At 40.6% G+C, this 22,906-nt stretch overlaps 1 protein-coding gene and 1 pseudogene across 2 annotated transcripts in view; both read right to left on the bottom strand.

Moving 5' to 3' along the window:
- The window catches only part of UBE3D (ubiquitin protein ligase E3D), a 344,514-nt gene that overhangs the window by 180,039 nt on the left and 141,569 nt on the right, over positions 1 to 22,906 (bottom strand). The window contains exon 10 of one of the 2 annotated variants that reach the window (XM_032651947.1): positions 6,638 to 7,250. The exons of the other annotated variant lie outside the window; for it this stretch is intronic. Coding sequence (XP_032507838.1) covers positions 7,230 to 7,250 — 21 coding nt within the window. The 3' untranslated portion in view covers positions 6,638 to 7,229. Of the gene's footprint in view, positions 1 to 6,637; positions 7,251 to 22,906 lie in introns of those variants that run through there. 2 annotated transcript variants of the gene reach the window in all.
- The window catches only part of LOC116763706, a 44,596-nt pseudogene continuing 36,767 nt past the window's right edge, over positions 15,078 to 22,906 (bottom strand).

Raw genomic sequence — 22,906 nt, 5'->3', positions numbered from 1 at the left:
GGCCCACATCGAGTCCTGTGCCTCATCCAAACAAGGACATCTTCTCCAGCCATATTCATTGGGAGGGACCTCTTTGAACTCCTACAGTCGTTGCGGTCCACACCAGTGGTTTGCTCTCATCACTCATTTGTGATGGAATAAAGCAGAGGAACAAATAAATACAAGTATCGAAACAGGCTTTTCTAAAATTGCCTTGAACAATTATCACAGGGTTGGAAAGATACATAGGAAACGTTTTATTGATCGAGTCTCTTTGTTTCCTCTAGGGATTTCTAACACGTACATTTCCAATTTGCTCGTGATTTCTTTAAAAAAATTTAAAAATATATTTCAACTTATTTTTCTCTTAATTTCAACCATAAAACAGCATCTTCTGCTGTGCTAGATGAGAAAGAAACTTGGCCACTTTTTCTTTTCTTCTTGACATCCCTTCTCAGGTTTAACTGAATTAAAATGCAGAATTTTAGTTCAATTCCTTTGTTACTTTATGTACCTTATTTCAAGAATTCTTTCTTAACATTTGCACTAAACTTTGTAATCATATGAACAATTGAGAGAATTTATAGTGCCCTTTGTCGAGTTTATTATTCAGAATATTTGTGGGGTGGTATACTCTCTGAGTCCAATATGTACGATTATGGAATGATGACTAATTTTGATACTGTCACCATTCTATGAAATCAAAGTTTCAAGAGAAGAGGCCACACCAGTTTCCAATCCTTAAGCCTTTTTTTTTTTTAATTGGAGTATCGTTGCTTTACAATGTGATGTTAGCTTCTGCTGTACAAACGAAGTGAAGCAGCCATATGTACACATATATCCCCTCCCTCATGGACCTCCCTTCCTCCCACCCCCCCACCCATCCCGCCCATCTAGGTCATCACAGAGCACCGAGCTGACCCTTAAGTCTCGATTCTGGAAGGGAGTATAGGAGTAACCAAGGCAGGTGCTTCTGGTTCATTTTCCTAGAAATGGTGTTGCTTAAGGATGGATGGGGAAGGGGGTGGGAAATGTAAAGGGAGATACAGGTCAGAGATCTGTTTCCTGTTTCCAAGCACTGGTTTCCTAAGACTCAATGAAGAAACAGAGATTCCATTATTGTATGGGAACTTACAAAATGCTTTGCTTCTATAATTCCTTTCCCAGCTTAAGTCTGCAGAAAGCCTGCCAATGGCCTCCTCAAGCCTGGAACGGTTCTGGGCAAAGGGTAACAAGTCCCATTTTTCCTGAGTTTAGAAAAGGTTCAGCCAGACATTCCAAAAAGGCAATTTACTGCTGCAGTCGTTTTGAATTAGGTTACCTACTTGTTCCCGATTTAGGTCTTTTGGTAGTTGTACTGAAATGTGCAACCAACATACTGATGGAGTGTGTATAAACAAATTTTGGCCATAAAGATTCTTCTCATTTTTTTGCCTCCAAAACAAATAATAAAATAGGAGGAAAAAGTTTTAATCCATGAAATGTTAAGAGATCAAATAAAAATATTAAAGAAAGGCTGTGGAAGGTCACAGATAGGTCTACTGCAAAGCAGAAAGGGGACACAAATCCTGCACCCTGCTAATGGTACCTTGTAGCCCAAGGACCCTAGAATAATTGTGGGCCCCTGAAAATGGGTTTCTTAATTTATCTATAACAGGATTGAGAATGAAATAGTTTTGTCTATTCCTCAATGAAAATGGACTCATGTTTTTAAAAGAATATTAGGATAGGTTGGATGCTTTTTAAAATGTTTTGACCAAATGTTTCTCTTGTCATTTTCTTAAAACTAGAGAATTTACCTCTTAAAAGAATTTATTTCCATGTAAGTCCCCCCAACTTTTTCTCCCAGATTAAGGAATGATGAGCTCGATTCAATAGATAAAAGCTGGAGGCATCTCAAGAGGCAAAGGAAGAGAAATCATCATTATATTAAGTCACACTGAATGCCACTGGGTATAAAGATTATTTAAGAATGTGTAGAACGCTTAGATAAGCAGTTAGTGGGAACCACCCCTCTGATGTGTAAGATAAATGTTAATGCTTTTCTAACTACAAAATAAGATGTACCAGTCATCCCCACATCCTGAATTACAATGAAACATGAGTCCCAATTAATCTTTGTTATATGCTAAGAACAAAAACAAATGTTACAGGGTCAACAACTAGGCTGGCTTTTTCTATGCAAAACCATTTAACCTTGTCAGCACTTTTTACTACAGGGGCTACTGATGGGTTTAATTACCGAAGTGGTTACTACAAAGCCAATTACATCTGAGTTCTAGTCAGCTTTTCTGTAATCAATGAAATCAAACAAGCTTTGCTAACACTGGTGTATCTTGTTTAGTCAAGGTACTTTCGGCAAAATGATGTAAGTTTGTGGTTTCTACTCAATCTGTTGGCATTTAATAACGTGTCTCCACAGTCACTTTTCATGGAGTTGAAATATTTTGTACACTTTAGGCTCAAGTTGGACCTCCCTTCACTCTCCCTTTACCCAGTTTTTTCTCATTGTATTTATTATTTTTAGAAATTATACTATTGTATAACATAGCATTTTACAATAACATATAGTACTTTTTTGGTCAGCTCCCCCATGAAAATGTAAGCTCTGTGAGGGTAGGGACTTTGTTTTATTGATTCTATCTGTTGTACCCATAACTGTGTCTGGCACATAGAAGGCATTCGATAAATACATGTTAAATGAAGAAACCTCAGAGATTGGTTTGCCGGAATGGGTGGCCGGCAGAAATGTTCGACAGGACCTATGTACTGTAATTACACTAGGTGATAATAGGTTCACAAAACCTATTTAAGGTTATTTAAGCGATATGTGATTTAACAGATAATCACTTTGTCAACTTAAAGAAAAAGCACACAACATAAGGGTTGTGAGTTTAAGTTTTACTCAGGGTCTTATTGAGGACTATAGCCCAGGAGATAGCCAATCAATTAGCTCTGAGAAAACTGCTCCAAGGAAGTAGGGGAGTGGCCCATTTATATAAGACTTTTGGTGAGGTCATACATGCAGTCTAGCACACACCTTGGTAAAAGATTACTGCTAATCGCAAAGAATAGATATCTCAAGTTCATGATTCTAGTGCCTTCCTATGTATGGAAAGATGCAACACTCTGGGTTCATAAAATTCTTCCTGAGATATGCATCTAACTATCTAAGGAGCCTGCTTGTTTAAGCACAGAGCGCCTCCTCTGGTTTTCCATCCCGAACTCGTCTCAGGGTGCACTGCTGGTCAGTCACTGCAGTGTGTTACCACGTAACCCTAGTAGGATGAGGGGTGAGCAATGCTCGTTGATCTTATTTGTTCACAACTTACTTAAGTGATGTAAGTTTTTAGATATAAAAAAATGGACTGGAAATTGATATTTTACTATGCTTCTGGCCCTTGGTAACCTCTTACTGTTCAAAATTCTCAGTACCATTATCTAGGAATGCTATGGAATAGATTCTGGAATTGTATTCACAAGACACAGGAGGCTAGTGTGGAACAATTTTCAAGGGACGACATTAAGGTTGTACAGCCTGTTTCAATTCTCTCTAGCCCTCCTAACGTGGTTTACTAAATTCACACACACACACACACACACGCACACACACACACACACACACAGAGAAGCAATTTTCTCTGTACAAAGAGGAAGTCGGATAGAAAGCCTCCCATTTCCCTTCTTTTCCCACCCGCTGTGGTCCCAAAGAAATAAACTCTCCTGGGTTTAGACATGTTATTCTCAGACCTACCCAGTGACTTGATGTTTACATTCAGCTCACTCTGGGCACTAGCTGAGCTGTGCTGGCCTTCCCCTCCTAGCCCTGGGAGAGCCAATGGAGACCGACTGAGCCTGAGAACTTCACCATGACAAGATTTCAGGTGGCACGACAGATGCAGCTTCACCCATGGTAACTAAAGTGCGTGGACAGAAATCTGCCGTGCGTGTGTGTGTGTGTGTGTGTGTGTGTGTGTGTGTCTGTCCCCTCCCTTGGTTCCCACCCCTCCTTCAGAGTCCCTCACAGCCACTCCACCTTGCACTGCCCCCCTCTGTCAACAGAAAGGAGCGGGGTGGGCTTACCTCTCATTGGCTTGGTTCTCATTCAGACCCCAGACAGAGGTGAAGGGGTGTCACTATATTTGACTTAACCTGATTTTACTTGCACAAGGTTAGTAAATCAGAATACCTTTCTAGTTGGGTTTTGTTGAGTGGCAGAGTTATCTTTTGAATCATGAGCATCTAAACTAAACAAACATTAGTATGGTATGGGTTTCTTTTCCAGAGGGAGAAAAACTATCTCAGAAGGAAATTCTATTTTAGGCACAGGTTGAACTCTGCTTCACCTAATTTATTCCGATCTCCAACAATTAGATCAAAACAAACTGACCTCTTAAGAAATAGTCACACAATGGTATTCATCAGCAGTGTCCATTTGCGAAAACAAGATTATACTAAAACCAGGCCACGTGCCAGAAAAAGACTCAGATTTTGTGAATGACTGTGTCATTGGCAATACACCACTATAGGCAACCACTACATGTTGTTCTCAGGACACGTCCTCAATAGCAGTGGTTCTCAACTGGGGTCAGTTTCAGCCACCGGGGCAATGTCTGCAGACATTTTTGGTTGTCACAACTGGAGGAGGGAGCAACTGGCATCTGGTGGATAGAGGCCAGGGATGCTGCTAAACATTCTCCAACGTACTGACGGGTACCAGAATATGTCACCCCAAAATACGCCACTCTGGCATAAGGATTATTTTGAGCTAAAGACAACTGAGAACCAGCAGAGGCAAGAAAAGCTTTTTAACCTCCCCTTAACTGCCTAAAAATGAAGTCTAAATTTCCCCATTTGTAAAGGAAATTTACATTTATAAAGCAAATTCCCATTTAGAAAGATGTCTCTGTATCAGGAAAACATCTACACCTGGAGACAACTCTTATCATCGGAGAAACTATTACCAACAAAACAAGACAACCCTTATTTACCACGTATTTCCTCCCCTCACCTTCCTAGAACTTGCCTCCCCCTGCCCAGAAGCTGCAAACTCCCTTTTCTTTGTTTATTCTAAGATGGTATATAAATTTCGATCATCTGGCCACTTCCTAAAGTCTCATGTCTTTGTGAAACTTCTGTGCAGATGTATGTAATTAAGCTGGTTTTATTTTTCTGTCGTTAATCTGTCTTTTGTCAGCTTGATTTGCAAGCCCCAGCCACTGAACCTAGGAGGGTTTAGGAAGGAAGGTTTTTCCTCCCCACAGCACAGGACAGTCTCCAAAACAAAGATTTATGGGGCCCCAGATGTAAATAGTGCCGAGGTTGAAAACCCTGCTCTGTACTGACAGACAGAAATCAAAAGCACCAAAAGTCAGCGGGGCATTTGGGAGTTTAGTAGCTTCAGTGATCTCAAACCAACTCTCCCTTATGGCTGTGAGTCTTGGATGTAATACGCAGAACTTTAACGTTTCAAACTGTGCTTAATAAAGTGACCCTGCAGGATCAGACAGAGGGGTTTTCTTCCTATGTCCGTTCACCAGCCACAGAATTAGGAGCATTACACCACTGCTCTGCTGGTAGGACCTGTGTTTCGGTTAAAACTACACGGAAGAAGAAATCATGAAAGGTTCACTAAATCACAACGCCAGTGACCCCTATGTTAAGGGTGTTAGGAAATCAGGGGACAGAAAACTTTTTGAGTAAAGAGGCATTAGGTGGTCTGTAGGGTAGGATTAATGCCAATACGAAACAAAGGAGGACCCTCCTGGGTACAACTCCTTTCCATGTCCCCCATTTCTTGTTCGTAGGAAATAGGCTTCATTCAGCCTCCTAGACCTTCCCTGAGTTCCAAAGGGCAGATTCAAACAGTTGCTAATACGAGAAGGGAAGGAATGCAGAAACTAAGGAGGAGTCAAGAAACAATAGTGCAGTCATTAAATCGGGGTCCTGGTTCCTTCTCAAGGGATACACATAACAGTATCTTCTGCAGGAACTAAGACCGCCCCATCCAAGTGGAGGATGGTAACTTCAGGTTGAGCGCAAGATTCTTGGAGCACCGCCCTGTTACCTCACCAACAGCCAACCGGAAGAAAGTCTGCACACTCTAGAAGAAAATGAAGACTCAGACCCCCTCCCCAAATGATTCTCCCTTTAAAAACTTCCGTGGTCGAGCAGAATCTTTGGAGTTCGTTTTTGGCCACGAGTCCGCCATCTCCCCAGGTTGCTGGCCTCCTGAATAAAGCAGCTTTTCCGTTCCAACCAACACTCGTCTCTGGAGTATTGGCTTTCAAGCGGCGAGCAGCTGAACCTGAGTTTGGTAACAAACAGGCTTGATGAGAAGCAGATATAGCTGCAAATCCAGAGACTGTCCTCCCTTGAGGAGTGGGCAGGGAGGATCTGCTTGGCTCCAGTCCCAGAGTTGCTCCTACTGTAGGATTACCAACAAGTCTGAAACCTTCTCTGTAAAATGAGGGGCGAGGCCTATGCCCTGAAGGACCCCCTCCAGCTCTGTCATTCTCATTCAGTGGTTTCCTCACCACCTGCTCTGGCACACAAGGGCTCAGACAGCTCTGTAACAGGATGTCAATGAGGTATATTTATTGATCTGAAGCAGTATTTGGTAAAGGAAATAAAGAACAAAAGGAACACACGCAGGTTTGCATAAACGGGAAACCCTTTAATTTGATAACCATGCACTCAACAAACATTTATTTACTGAGCATCTCCTCTGAATAAGGTACACAAAATTCCACAATTTCATTTAAAAAAATGTTTTTACACGAGCCTGCGAAGTTCTCTGAAAGTGTATGTCCTAAGATTTGCAGCAGCTAGCATTCAATTCCACCAATGAAGCCCCTTGCTGCATTCCGCACAGGACAGATGGGTCTCCACCGGCTCTCTCTCTCTCTCTCTCTCTCTCTCTCTCTCTCTCTCTCTCTCTCTCTCTCTCTCTCTCCAGGTGGTGCTGACACAGCACATATTTGAATACTCCTCTCGGTGGGAAACAGAGACGTAAATTCTACACTCATCTCTCAACCTGCTACTATGACTTTCTTCACAGCCTTGGTTTTTCAAAGGTTTCAAGTTAACTCTTCTCTTAGAGAATAGATGCAGGCAGGTAAACTCAAAACTGCGATGCCCTGTTCTCATTCTGTACCTGGGTTCTTGTCTCTGTAATTGTTGCCCACTGGGCCGACAGCTGGCTGCCGGTGCGCCCCGTGCTGTGGAGAGGAATGTGTCAGCTCCCGCAGTTACATCTTCAAAAAGGCCACCTGGAAAAGGAAGAAAAACCCACAGTGCTTTCCTTATATAATGTGATGAAATGGCTGAGTACACATCAAACCTGAATCAGGTAAGTCTGCTCGGTAAGGATGCTCACAGGTCTACAAAGAAAAACGACTCTTAGTCGGGCCAGACATTGCCATTTCACAGCAGGAGTAGATCAGTCCTTTTTTAATGAACCATATAGTAGTTAAAATAATTCACATGCATTTTAAAGGAAAAAAAGAAGTTTAAATTGACACTCAAGTTGTATTGCCGTGAAGTAATCCAGTTCTCTTTCCCATTGGTTCAAACGGCTGCTTTGGATCTTCCATGAGCATTATTCCAAATCCCGAAGACTCCTGGGCAATTCCAGTTTCTTATTACGACTGGTAATTATTCCAGTCTCTCTTCGGGTCATGCCAATGCTTTTAATTGCATCATATTTATTGGGCTTGCCAGCAGCAATTTATCTTAAAACTCGGTTGTTTTAAAACATTTTAATTCATACAGGCTTAGCTACAAAATACTTTCAGACTATTTAATAAGGTCCAGATCAAATGCATCGAATTTCTCAAGAGTTTTAGCTAAAGGAGAAACAAACGTAATAAAGTCAATCATAAACACTTAGAAAATTCTAGCTCAGGGTTCAGGGGTGATAATAAATTGGGAAGGTGCCAGCATCAGGAAGAAAGTGGAATGTAGGTTAGGGATAAAGATGGAGAAACACGGGGCAGTTAGAAAGCTCGTCCCAGGCCTTTTCTGGGGGGAAAGAGTGAGCAGCAGAAGCGAAACATTGTACTCTTGGACATTTGGTACTTAAGTCCCCAAACGCAGTTGAAGGAGGTATGTATTTAATGATCCCTGTTAAGGGGATAGGAAAAGTGAAGAGTCGTGCAGGGCAAAAGCCATCTGCTTTATGCTGAGTAATTCAGAAGGATGTTACTCTTCATACAGTGCTGGAGAGAAAGGCCCCTGCTGAGTTTCCATATCAACTTCCCGCTGAGTTTTCACATCAAGTTCTGCAATGAGAACAAAGTTGAAGGAGCAGGCACAGAAGAGAGGTTAAGATTCCTAAACAAAACATAAACATGGAATGCGGAGGGGACAAGATAGGAGAGTAGAAGGATGTGAGCTCACCCCTTCTTTTGGACAACGGATGCAAACCTCAAGGGCTTATTGTGAAGAGTAAATGAGAGAATACTTATGAAAATACTTGTGTTTCCCTCCCTGGCCTCTCAGATGACAGACATTAGGAGCCCATGAATATTCTGATGAGAAGGGGCTGTTGAAGACAGACCAGCTGGGCCCTTTAGGGAATGATCACAGAATCCCAGGGAAGGGGACTTCGGGGCTCACTGAGTCTGACTTCTCGCTCACGGTGGTTAGCATCCCCGTGGGGACATCCTGCTTCTTCAAGAACAGTTTACAGGGAGATTCCCAAGATGCCAATACCACTGCTGATACTCAGAGACACAAAGACGATGGATAAAACCCAGTTATCTCTTTTTGAATTCTGAAAACTGCTGTGTCATGGAGTATTCCAACCACGAACTACTTAGAATAACTGATGATGATAAATGTCATCATAAAAATGGTTAAGAACTTTGGCTCTGGAACCATACAGACCAGTGGTTCTCTACTTGGGACAATTTCACCCACCAGGGGTCATTTGGTAGTGTCTGGAGATTTTTTTTTTTTTTTTGTCACAGCATGTGGGATCTTAGTTCCCAGACCGGGGATCGAACCCAAGCCCCCTGAAGCGGAAGCCCGGAGTCCCAACCACTGGACTGCCAGGGGAGTCCCTGGAGATATTTTTGGTTGGCACAACTTGGGGGATGCTAATGGCATCTAGTGGGTAGAGAGGTAGGGACGCTGCTAAACATCCAATTATGTGCAGGACAGCTCCCCATAAGAAAGAACTAACAGCCTCAAAACGTTAACACTGCCAGTGTTTGAAAATGCTGAAATTTAGAATTAGATCTCTCTGTGACCTTTGACAAGCTTGTTAACCTCTCTCAGCCCTTCCTTGTCTGCAAAATGGGAATTATAACAGGACCTACCTGAAACCTGTAAAACACTTTCCTATTTTAACACTTTTCAATCCTCAGCACAGTCTGGTGATTTAGGTAACGCAGGCATTCGAAACTTTGTTTTACAAATGAAGAAACAGAAGCTCAGAAAAACTAAGTGGCTCGCTCAGGATGCAAAGCTAGTAAGTGGCAATGATGGTTTTAGGAAGAAATTTTGATTTCTAATCCATGCTTTTTCCCCTGGTAAGTTTACAGATAGACGATCGAGATAAAACTGCACAGGTTGGGGGACTTTTAATCCTCATTATTGTCTCAAATAGGAAAGATTTATTTTCTTTTGCATGCCTGTGAATATGGACACAAGATGGAGAAAACTACATGAGGCAGAGCTCATTAAAACAAATAATGCAAAATGGAGTCCTCATCAAAAAAGAAAAAAAATTTAATTTGACCTAATATGTCTTTTTTTTTTCCATCGTTCTTTTTTATAGTGCCGCCTGCCAAGGACACTATGTGTTTTGCAGGACTTAATAACAAGAAACTGCAATCATCCTTGGGAACAGGTACCGTACGATGCATTTTAGCTTCTTTTTATTTAAAACACTGTGAGTTAACATATTTCAGATGTTGATTTTGTGTTCCCTAGCTTTTGTCCATGACAGGAAAAATTGCTTTCCCTAACTGCCATTTATTTTAAGACAGGATAATTTTATTTTGTTCTACTACACTGAGAAAAATCTCTGTATTTCATCTTTTTAGTTTTATTCCCCAAAGTGAGAAGTTTTAAAGCTTTGCAGAGTCTATGAGTACAGCTACAGCTTCAGGCTCCATTGTTACATTCCTGGAATATATAGTTACAAAAGTATAAATAATTATTAGAAACCAGGGAAGACAGGACTCTGGAGTTGGCTGTAACATTTGACTCTCCCTGTTCTCTCCTCCTGGATTTGGACACTTGGGAAAGGAAAAGGGGAGAGAGAATGAAAATGTCTAAAAATAATGCCTCTGCTTTGAGTCATCATCTAAAAACAATCTTCTTAAACTACCATAAACAGGGCCAGGCTGCTGTAATAGCGGACCAAATGTTCAGTTTATAATGCTTCTGTACAATTGCGTAAATATGTTAAACACTTTTGAATGTTCTTGTTATCTTAGTTAACAAAATTATACTATGAAATTCTATTTCTCAACATAGAGCTGGAATTTCAATCAATAAAAAGACATGCTGTCAAGGCAGACTGCACAAGATAAAATTAACATTAAAAAAAATCCTACATAAATGCTTTGAGGTGCACTAAACAAGACAGATAAAACTGTACAATACTGGAAACTGTGAGTTTCATAATAATTGTGAGCTTTAGAAAAGTCTCTTTAGAATAAGTAGCATAGCCATACACAAATGTTCCTTTTAAAGGGTACTGTAGACTTAAAAAAATAAATATTTAAAACTATTCCTTAAATATATATTTTTGTCTAGGTACGGCTCCTGTTCAAAGTTATGTCTGGAATAAATGTTATGGCATGGAAAAAAAGTTTATACTTTACATTACAAAATCCAGTTTCTAGGCTCAAACTTCATTGACAAAATAAAATATACAATATAAATGTAAATATAAAAATAATAAAAGAAAATGACCTTTTCAAGCATATTATTTGTTTCGAGTCTTAAATCACAATGGGGTACAAACCATTTACTAACTCACTAATTCAGCATCAATCAGGCCTGTGCTGATGACACCTGGACTCCACTCTTTGTGCTGAATAAACAGTATAAGATTGTCCTCTCTCTGGGCTGGCAGGCTGTCTTCATTCACTCGATTCATTCGATGATTAAGTACCATCTATGTGCCTGTGACTGTCCAGTCACAGACCACAGTGAGAAGGCATTCCCTCGTGGCACTAACATGCGAGTGGGGGAGAGTCAAGTCATGAGATGATTCTAATAGGTTGGAATAAGTCTAAGACGGACGCCTAACGCCTGCTGGCAGAAAAAGGATCATTCTTGGGTTATGAAAGGAAGTGCGGTTTCTGAAGCAGTAGCCCGAACAAGGCAGTTATTACTCCAATTATGAATAGTGTGTTGGCAAGGAGAGACAATAAAACCTGGCATGGCACTGAGTGGGATATACTTTGTTCCCACTGAAAGATGCTGGCTTTGCTAAAGGAACTACTAGCAAACAGGAAGGATGGAACAAAGGACCAAAGATGTGAGAAGCAATACAATGAGGAAGAAGACCTTATCCCACTAAAATGACAACGCCTGTGTGGACGCTGTCCACACACTTATATGTGGACAGAAATACTAGACCAAGGAAACACCAGCGCGGCCTTCCAACTCGAATTCTGTAAAAGCCTTTAGAAAGTGGGAAAAAAGCAAATAGGATCAGTGTCTTTAAAGGGATTTAAACCCTTACCTTGTATTTTATTTAGGCCATGGATGCACTAGGATAATTTATAGGTCAATCAAAAGCTTGTGATTTTCATCTAGCGGGAGCCAGTGAAGCAAAGCACAGCTGTGCTTTCTAGCGGAGGGCAGCGTGTGAAGTACCAGAAGACATAGATGTGAGTGGGGTAAAGACGACCGATGCCTCTTCCTCTCCAGATGGGGCTGGACACATGGACAAAAGCAGCAATTCCTGGGTCCTGAGCCTATTCTTCAACAAAGCAAGAAAGTTCTGGATGTAAGCTTCTCAGCACCTCTTTCAGAGTAAGGGCGTTGTGGAAGCATTGCTGGTGTTGGATGGTGCTATTACAACAGCACTGTGGTGAACAAGCCCTCCTGATGCAGTTGCCGAAGCTCCTGGTTATATAAGGCAAGCCCACCAAACTTGCTAATGATAGCAAGCCCATGGGGCAAACATTATATGGCAACAGTCTTTAGGTGTTACATAAAAATATATTTTCTCAAGCACAAAACATACTTGTTAAAGGAAATTCTATGATGCCAATATGGGTGGGTGTTAAAATGTATAACATTAAACAGTACCACCACAATAAATACACTGTCACTCATAAATCAGAAAGTCCTTTTAGTTTCTCATTCCTATGGGAACGTACACAAGGGAACGTGGCAGAAAGGCAGCGGTACCACTGCAGCTCTGGACAGGAGTGGTGTCATGAAAATCACCACTGCACTGCCCTACCGGCAACATGCCTCTGATCAAACAAGTTTATTCAGAAACGGAGTCACTAGAGTCCAGAAATGGAGTGTTTTCCTACAGTATCAATTCATTGACATTTTTAGTAGCAAAACCATTTCAACAAATAATATTTCAAGGAAGCCATGCTCACTCTGATCCGTCATAATGTTGAGAAGCATGGGTGTTGAAGAAGACAATGTACTTGGGACAGCAGTAGAGGTAGAAATTCCAGGAGGGGACACGAACCCACGTGGGGGACAAAAGAGCTTTCCACAGCAGAGAGCTGGTTTCTGGCATCTAAATAGGTTTATCTCAGTGATATTTTAAAATTCCTATTTTAGCTGTATATATTAATTTTTGTAACAGAGACGCAACCAAAGGAGAGACTAGCCTCATCCGTGTAAAACACTTTCCAACCCGCTCTCAAGGAGGGAGGAGGGACTAGCTTGGGAGGCTGTGGCTGTGGATCCCACTACTGAACAGTGGAAAAGCTCTGTGGAAACATCACGCAGGCAGTGATGAGATGCCGTAACGAGCGTTCCTGGGGCCGGGACTATTCAGGTGCATAAGTGCAGAATTCTGTCAAGTAAGGAGAACGGCACAAAGTGAGCTCCCACACTTTTTCGGGAAAGGGCTAAGAAAGGTCGTAGCTGCCTCTGTAAACCCTCCTGGACAATTTTATCTCATACCTGAAGAGCCTTATTTGTGTTGGTTGGTATTCAACAAGTTCTTAACTGTAATGATTAAAACTTAGAGAAATCAAGACTTGTATTGCTCATCGTAATTTTTCGTTTTCATAACTGATCTATAAATATATTAGGTACAGATGAAATTAGAAACGCACAGAAAGAGGAAAATAAAATTTTTGCAACTTCATTATTCAGAGTAACTACTATTAAGTGTTTTGGATGTATCTTTCTAGATTTACTTTCTATGTATAACTGGACATTTCTGCATATGCTGTTTTGTAATATGTAGCTTCTTTTTAACTTAATGATATATTGTGGTAATCTTCCCATGACAGTGAATATTCTTCTATGACATTTTTAATGACTGTATTATATTCTGCTATATATCTGGGTCACTTAAAAAAAATAAAAAAGGATAAATGCATAAATTATTCCACCAGAAAGCAAACTTGAGGGTTTTTGGGGGGGTGTTGGGGGGGTGTGGATAAGTGAGGGGATGTTACTAACTGTTGGGCCCAGAGGACTTTGGCATAATCTGGCCTGAGTCCTCAAGGTGTCATCTCTGGACCAGACTTTTTTTTTTTTTTTTTAAATACAGGCAAATCTAATGTTTATTTTAGTCAATTCAGGCAGTCAATAATATGTATTCAACAGTCCTTAATACTAGGAATTCTGAGAAACTATAAAAAGCAATACATTTAACCAAATAACCAGAGTCATTTGTTTCTTTCAAGAAACTTAAATTTTTAACCTAATGATGAAGATATTATAGAGACAACTAGGTACACATGCAAACAATGGAACTATTACCCAGTGTTTACTAATAATATTGTCCCTGAGGTCTTTGTCAAAGGCTGTTAAGAATGAAGATTCGCTCTTTTTTCACTTCCGTTCATTCATTTAAACAGCATTTATTATTACCTGACATAAATCTCTTGTAAATGGGCAAATATGCCATGCATTATAATTCCTTTGTTCGTTCAAACATATGTTGAGACCCAGACACTAGGGCAAATACAAAATAAAGTAAGCTCTATTCCATTGGACCAGACTTAATGGCATCTCCTGGGAACTCGTAAGTCACTCAAATCCTCCATTCTAGACCTGCTCAACCAGAAACTCTAGGGGCGGGGCCCAGCAACTGGTATCCTGTAGGTCCTCCAGGTGATTCTGAGAAGTGCTAAAAGCATTTTACCCAGCTGAGCGATCTTAGAGAGGTAACTGATGTATTTACAGCGGCACAGCTAATTAGAGGAACGACTCATACACAGTTCTTCTAACTCCTAATCCAGTGCCTTCATTTCTGGCCACTGCAAAATGAAGACGCTGGTCTAGGGTATCCAAGAGTCCTTTAAAACAAACTTTTTTTTTTTCTAGAAGACAACAAGATTGTCAAAACAAGGGAGAAAGAAACAAATTATGTCTAGACCAGTATCTTGATATTGATATAGATCGGGCCCAACATCTACAAAAGGAGGACTGAGTCCTTTTTGTTAGCTATCTAGAGACTGAAGGGGCCAAATCTCTCAAACTGACCCACTGTGTAAAGCTAGTCTAGTAAGAGTTGAGAGAATGGCTTTTTTGGGGGGTGGGGTGGGGTGGGAGGGAAGAGCTTCTGATATGCCCTGATATAGTTTTCTTTTCTAAATCTACTTAACATGGGCATCTTTAGCAAACTTATTTGGTTCAGGTAAAGAAAACTGTCACAAATTTGACTTCAGAATAAGCTGGTAAAGAAGAAATCTCCCATACATTGCTTGGAGTATGCCTATAAGACAGGATAGACATTCTAGAAAACAGTCTGGCAGTCTTTAAAAACTAAACATGTACATAATTACTGTATGACCCAGCAACTGCAGTCTTGGACCTTTATCCCAGAGAAATGAAAACTTTATGTTCACACAAACAGCTGTACATGAATGTTCATGGCAGCATCATTTTAAGAGCCCAAACCTGGAATCAGCCCAGATGAACGCTTAAGGGTGGTACATCCACACTGTGGATGCCTGCTCCACACTGACAAGCAGCGAACTGTTGACACATGCAACAACCTGGAAGATTCACCAGGGAGTTACGCTAGGCTCAAAAGGTTACGTACTGTAAAGTTCCGTGTATACAACATTTTTGAAATGACAAAATTTCACAAACAGAGGACAAGGTAGTGGTTACCAGGGGTTGGGGATGGTGAGAGGAGGGAGGGTGTGATTATAAAAGGACAACAGGAGGGATCCTGGTGCCAACGGAACTGTTCAGTGTCCTGACTGTGGTGGATGCACAAAGAGACCCAGGTATACAATTACACGGAATGTCATACACTCGCACACACATACGCAAAGGAGTACAAATACAACCAGGGAAATCTGAGTAAGATGGGAGGACTGCACCATGTCGATACCCCAGTATCATAGTTCTGTAAAATGTTACCACTGGGGGAAACTGGGCAACGTGTGCAAGTGATCTTTCAAACTCTTTCTTACAGCTACGAGTGACTCTACCATTCTTTCACTAAAAATTTCGACTAAAATAATGCCACAATACTTTGCAAATGACCTTGTCTAGCTTACTCCAATCCAGTTACCTAGAGTGTCGCTCTGAGATGCATTATTCAAAGTCTTGTTCACACTGATGTTATGGTTAATATATCACTGTGATCCCATTTTCCTCAGTGGAATGACCTGAGTAAGCTGGTAGGTTAATTTTGGAATGAGTCCCGAAGCAGACGGCTACAGTGAGACACAACACCGTTATATTTAACACGGGTTGGGCTGACAGTCTGGCATTAAATGCTTAGGTTACACACCTGAAATCTTACGTTGTATATGAAGTACTTATTCTAAATAGTCCACTAAGCACAATTTTTTGTTTTTTTTATTGCCCTGGGGTAAATAATGAGAAAAAATTCTGGCATTTTTAAAACCCAGAATTGCTATAACAAATTTCCCAGACACATAAGAGGCACTGGACAAATATTTTTTTCAGACTGAATACATTAGATTATAACTCTAATTTTAATCTTAAAATTAACAGTATCTTACAAAAGATTTGGAGAAAGAGGAAAACAGAGAGCGTCTGTTTGTTTCTTGTAATTTGGTTAACTGTGAATTCACGTCCTTTTTTTTTAACCTACCAACGGAGACTTAATTTTTTTAATAGTTTGTATAAGCCCTTTAGTAAATGTTAATGTTTTTTATGCAGTGAAGAAATTAAGTGCATTATTTTTTTCCTGTTTCCCCAAAGACTCTAATATTATTATTATGTGGGTCTATTTCCATATGGTTTTAAGATGCATTTTTCTCATATTGATTATCACATGTGCATATTATTTATATCATAATAAACATATTTAGGTGCTGCTCAGTAAGTCTTTTTTTTATTTAATTTTTTTTTTTTTTTTTTTTTGGCGGTATGCGGGCCTCTCACTGTTGTGGCCTCTCCCCTTGCGGAGCACAGGCTCCGGACATGCAGCCTCAGCGGCCATGGCTCACGGGCCCAGCCACTCCGCGGCATGTGGGATCCTCCCGGACCGGGGCGCGAACCCGCGTCCCCTGCATCAGCAGGCGGACTCTCAACCACTGCGCCACCAGGGAAGCCCCTCAGTAAGTCTTTATTCTTATTTTAATAGCTGCAAAACAGTCCATCATAACAATCTATTACAAATTTAAGTTGTTCCCAGGTTTGTTAACATCAAAAGTAATAATGGGGCTTCCCTGGTGGCGCAGTGGTTGGGAATCTGCCTGCCGATGCGGGGGACACGGGTTCGCGCCCCGGTCCGGGAAGATCCCACATGGCGCGGAGCGGCTGGGCCCATGAGCCATGGCCGCTGAGCCTGCGCGTCCGGAGCCTGTGCTCCGCAACGGGAGAGGCCACGACACTGAGAGGCCCACGTACCGCCAAAAAAAAAAAAAAAAAAAGTAATAATGAAGTAGTTACTATTGTGTTTATAATTTTTTTCAATTTTTAGAATATTCCCTTAGGATAGAGTCCCAGAAATGGGATTATTAGATTGAAATGTATGAGTATTAATCTAATTTGATACATATTTTTTCCAATGAGCTGTACCGACTGGTAATGCCACCAGCATCCTATCTTTTTTTAAAAAAATTAGTACTAATTTAATAAAAGGAAATGACATCTCATGCTTTTTGAATTTATTTAACTGCTATGAGTTTAAACATCCTCCCAAACGTTTGTTTAATAACATTCTCCCAAACGTTTGTTTAATAAACATTCTCCCAAACGTTTGTTTCTTGTAATTCGGTTAATCGTGAATTCACATCCTTTTTTTAAACCTACCAACAGGGGGCTTAATGTTTTTAATAGTTTGTATAAGCCCTTTAGTAAATGTTAATATGTTTTCTATGAAGTGAAGAAATTAGGTGCCAGGCAGCATCCCATTAAATCTTTATAAAATCCACTTGAATTAAATATCTAATTTAATTGTCTCTGGATTATAAATGAGGAACTGAGGTTCAGAGAAGCTGAGGAACTTCTGCTCACCGCTATAAGCTAGCAACAAGGCTGGGTGTGCAATCGGGTCTTTGTTTCCAAGCCTAGTATTCATTCCATCATCAAAGCTCCCTTCCATCTAATTATGGTGAGAGATAATTGCAAGTAACTTTAGTTGAAGAAAGAATCCATTATATTCCAATTTTAAAACAGATTTAGTAGCAGTTGAAATGATGCAGTCGCTCTTATTTGTTAAGCAGAAAGCAGATTACTTCTTTACGGTTAGATGTAAGGAGGAGAAAGAAAAAGACAGAAGAGCAAATTCAAGCCCTTCTTGTAAAAAGAAAATAATTCCTTGATTCGAAGAGAAAGCTTCCGGCAAGTGAGGAGAGCCTGCAGGATAAATGAGAAATCAGCCTGAAACCTCAGAAAGGAATTTTTGTCTGTAAGTTTAGCAAGCAGGATAAGTTAACATTGGCATAGTTTAGTCAGTTCAGTAGAAAAGATTATGACTTGGAATAATCAAACAACAGTTAAGGTCTAGTGAGAAATGGATCACATAGGAACCAGATGCTTATTTTCTTTAGCCACTAACTCCTTAGACATTACTTTGAAAATATAATATTAAAGAGACATGAATCTTTAAAAAGGAAAGCATGCTAATATATCCGTTTTTAAATAAATACCATTTATTTCTTAAGCCTGTTATTTGGAGTTGCTGGAAATAAACAGGGCTTATAAAACTGTCATTTATTTGTTTTAAAGGAGGAGCATGAGGATGTTATAACTACAAAATGAAACAACAGTAAATGTGTGCGGAAGGCAGCACACTGAAGAGGACAATGCTTGGTGATTTTTTTGCTTGGAAAGTAAAGAGGGGCTCTTGTATATAGAACTGTTGGTGGAGCGTCTCCAAGTCAAGAACAGCTCAGTGTATGGGAACAGAAAAGGGTACATACTCATCAAGGGCTCCCAGGGTTCAAAGTGGTAAGTTTTACACCTGCCATTCTAAGCTCCACGAGAAGCCAGAGGAAATTAGGTGGACACGAGGAGAGTGCAGACTGGTGAAGTCTAACAGATGTGGAAAGCTGGAGATAGAGTATATGAAGCTGAGAAGTAAAGACAGATTGGTGTGAGAAGGTGGTACTCTGTACAGAGAGCAAAGATTCAGACCAAGGGAAAGATGAGACTGAATCCCTTCCCTGACTCCTCCAAGCTGAGAGCCTCCTCTCCCTCCAGTTCTGCCCACCGGTGGCCGTGGGGACTAGTGGCAAAGGACATCAATGGCCTGGCAGGCCCTGGAATGGACAAGATCCTCAAAAACTGAAAGAGACGATTATTATTATTATAACTAGACGTTAATGTTTTATGTATTTTAAATATTGCTACAGATGCTGTTCGTGAATAAATTCATGCTTCTTTAATTATTTTTAAAGGAAGAGGCACAACTGGCTGATTGTGTATAAAAAACCTCCAAGGCTTACATAAGGCTTTCTCTCGCTTATACTATCCTATGACAATAGTATCTACCAGGGACAGGGACTGACATTGCACACATTACGTCTGAAGAAAAAACTGCAAACCTATGATGTCTGCACACGGAAGAATGTAGATGGCTTAGTGTAAAATATCACCAGCTACTAGAAAAATAACTCCGAGCCCAGAGGCCACTGACAGGATTGTGTAGAGAGGGTGTGTGTAACGGAAAGCACTCCAAGTGGTTCAAACCAGCACATCCTTGGTTAGAGACATAATTCATTCCATAGAAATTCAGTTCTGAACCCAGGATTATTGACTAAGCCATGGGTCTTTACTACATGAAACCATCTGGCTGAATTTACCAATAATTAGGCTTCTCCCCAAAATATCCGATTTATAACGTTAACTAGAAAGAAGAGTCTGACTGATTATTCATCGAGGCACTCTGTAAAGCAGCGGGAGTGAATGGATGGACCTAAACACGACTTATAACCACTCATCATTAGTGTATTACAACGTGGACTGGACTTTCCTGGCTTCTGGGGCATTGACTACTTGGAGATGACGAATGCTGAACTATATTTTGTTGGGAAATACCAGTAACCTTTAAAATCAGCTAACTGCCTTCAAATGCTGGCCTTCAGAGTTCACTACGAGTTCACCATGCCAGCTTCCCACAGAAATGCATGTTCTATGAGATGGTATCACAGATTGCCTGAAGAACTTGCATACTTCAGCATACTTCAATCAAGTAACAGCTGGCACAATTTATAGCTGAAAGAGGCTTCCTGGCTTTAGGAGAAAGACTGTATGTAATTTCCAGAGGCAACACAGTCAGGTTACCCAACCTCCGTGCCTGAGTTTCTTCATCTGTAAGACGGGGCTTCCCTCTTCCTCTGGTGGGTCAAGGATGGTAGGAGATACTGTGATGTCTGTGACTGGCCCCAAGGAGGTCCTCTCTTCCCCACACGGAGGATGAGGAAAGCTTATTCAGCCAAAAGCCTCCCTCCCCCTACCTAAATGGGGTCTGAGCATCGTGACTCACTGAGCTGCAAAACGAACATCAAATATCTACGGGTCTTTTACGACAAAGTGCGAAATAATTTTTTCAGGATTAGAGAAGTTCTGAGATGAGACCCAGAGACAATTTTGATCTGAGGAGAGGAAGGACTGGGAAGCCATGAGAAAATAACGTACTACATTCTGATGGGAAGTGGAGAAAATTTTGAAACTCATATATTGTTTCAGGTGTCTTTAACTCACCTAAACTGCTAAAAGGTGGTGAGCGTAAACAAGTATTCCACAGAGTCTGCTGTGTTCTCAGAACTAGTCCATTTGGTATTTTTAAAGACAAGACCTATAAACACTTGAAAAATGTTCTCTATTTTCTACTGGTTTAGGGGTAAAAAAAATTTCTTTGAAAAGAAAAAATGTATTTTTTAAAATTCCCCCGAATTTTCTTTGAGGTCATCTTTCTCAAGTATGAGAAATGAATGGAAAAGGAGAGTGGGCCCAGTTGGGGGTCCCTCAGTAGGGGTTTGGGGACAACCAAGACCCCATATGAGATAAGCATGCACGATCTCACTCCTTTTCTCGAGAACCCTTGGTTCATAACATTAGTGTGAAGCAAATGTGGAGAGAAGAATGTTGGGGACTGGTTACATCAGCCAGTTACTATCTTTTCATTTTGACAAACTTATGAACAAACCCATCAAGACAGGGCACCTCTTTGTAATGTACAAAAAATATTGAATCACTATGTTGTATGCCTGAAACTAATATAATATTGTAAGTCAATTTTACTTCAATTAATAAAAAAAGACAGGGCTCCTCACTCAAGTCCCATCACCCCCAGCGGTCACCTCTCCCTGTTCAAACTTCTGCCGGTTAATCCACGACACCAGTAATCTGCAGGGCACTTGGCTGTTTTTTGTTTGTTTTTAATTTATAAAAGATTTCAAATATTAACATATTTTCTAGTCAACAGAATAGTATAATAAAATCACAAATATTACCCAGAAACAATAATTACCAACTCATGGCCATTTTGTTTCATCCAAAGCCCTGCCACAGAACTCTTTTGAAGCAAATCCCAGACCTATTGTTTTGTATATAATTCAGTGTGTGTCTCTGAAAGAGAAGGACTGGGATAAAAATAAAACCACAATGCCATGACCACATCTAAAACATTAATAATAATTCCTTAACATAATTAAATATCCATTCAGCGATCAAGTTTCCCCAACTAGCTCATAAAATTTTTGAACAGCTGGTGTTTGTTCAAATCAGAATCGAAACATGTCTAAGTAGTGTTACAATGGATTCATATGTCTTTTAAGTTTCTTTTAAATCATAAGTTTCTCCTCTTGTTTCTCCCTTTGATTTTTATGTTTTGAAGAAATCAGATCTTTTGTCTGCCGGGTTTTCCATAGACTGGAATGTGGTGAGTGTTTTTTGTGTTTTTAGTGTCACTATAAACTCGTGGATTTAAAATACATCTGATATGCTTTAATCTACTACAGTCTTTATTTGTATTAATGCTCACATCATCCCATCTTTGTCAGCGAGAATCTCTTCAACTCAGAGCCTAAGTCCTGAGGACATGATCTTAATAGTTTATATTGTTTTTTTGTTTGTTGGTTGGGTTGGTTGATTGGTTTGCTTTCTGGTAGGATGGGACTCAGCCTCATCTTATCCCAGACATGGAATCAGCCATTCTCCGGAGAAGCCTAGGTCCTTCAGTGAGGAATGGTATTAGGAGATAAGAACTTGAGCGCCTTACTGCTTCCAAAGTTCCTTGGACACGTTACCTCACGTGTACACATATATACCCGCTACCCACCTCTGGGGGCCACCATGTTCCCTTTTCAAAGTGCATTCAGACCCTATTCAGAAACCAGGTCCTCAACTACTCAGAGATGAACCTTTTTGTCTGGTTACCTAAGGAGGACAGGTTAGAAAAATACCACCTTAGCAACAGAGAGAGAAACTGAAACCAAAGAAAGCTCATGAGTCCCTTCCTTTTCCACTGGAACTGAAAGGAAATAGTTAAGTTCTGTTATCAGAACTTAGATGGAAAAAGGAATCTTTCTAGATAGAGAACTTAATTTTTTTTCTTTTTAACTAGGTAAAGACCTTCCTGTATGAGTAAAAGAAAAATGCTTCCAGAAAAAGGCTGATCAAGGAGGTCCCTTGGGCATGGAATAATAAAGGTGACTCACTGCCTTGCATGGACAGGTCCCTGCTGTTAATTTGTTTGTCAAAGCTGTGGAAGAATGAGGGGGTGGGGGGGAACGGTCACTCCGTGGAGTCTGAGCACTGGAAGTCCGTCCCAAAGACAATAAAAGTCACTTGTCTGGCTAATTAGGAACAGTATTTCTGCCCTCACTAAAGGAAAATACCCTATAACCCTCACAGTATGTCTGGAACAGAGAAAAAAAATGAAAAAATGGAAGGGCACGCTTCACAGTAATTTTGATAATTTAGAGCAAACTTATTCAGATGGCAAAATGTTTCCCAGCCCCTCAGCAGCAGCAGCAGGTTCCTGTAAAACCTGAACCTATTATCGGCGGTGGGGTCTGGGGGGAGTGTAATGGGGACTCCTCCAAATCAACCATAAAAAGTCTCACAACAGACACTTCACAAAAGAATGTAAATAACCAAAAAGCACCAGGGAGATGCAAATAAAAATCATAATGAGATGCCCACCAGAAGAGCTAAAATAAAAACCACTGGCAACACCAAATGATGACGCCGTTGATGATGATACGGAACAACAGCAATGCTCGTACACAGCTGCTGGGAGTGTAAAATGGCATAACCACTTTGCAGAAGCGTCTGGCGGTTTCTTAAAAGTTAAACGCACGTTTACCCTACAACC

The sequence above is a fragment of the Phocoena sinus genome, chromosome 12 (assembly GCF_008692025.1).
Source record: "Phocoena sinus isolate mPhoSin1 chromosome 12, mPhoSin1.pri, whole genome shotgun sequence".
NCBI lineage: Eukaryota > Metazoa > Chordata > Mammalia > Artiodactyla > Phocoenidae > Phocoena > Phocoena sinus.
Note: the sequence above shows the minus strand (reverse complement) of the source record. Positions and strands in the feature narration are given on the sequence as shown.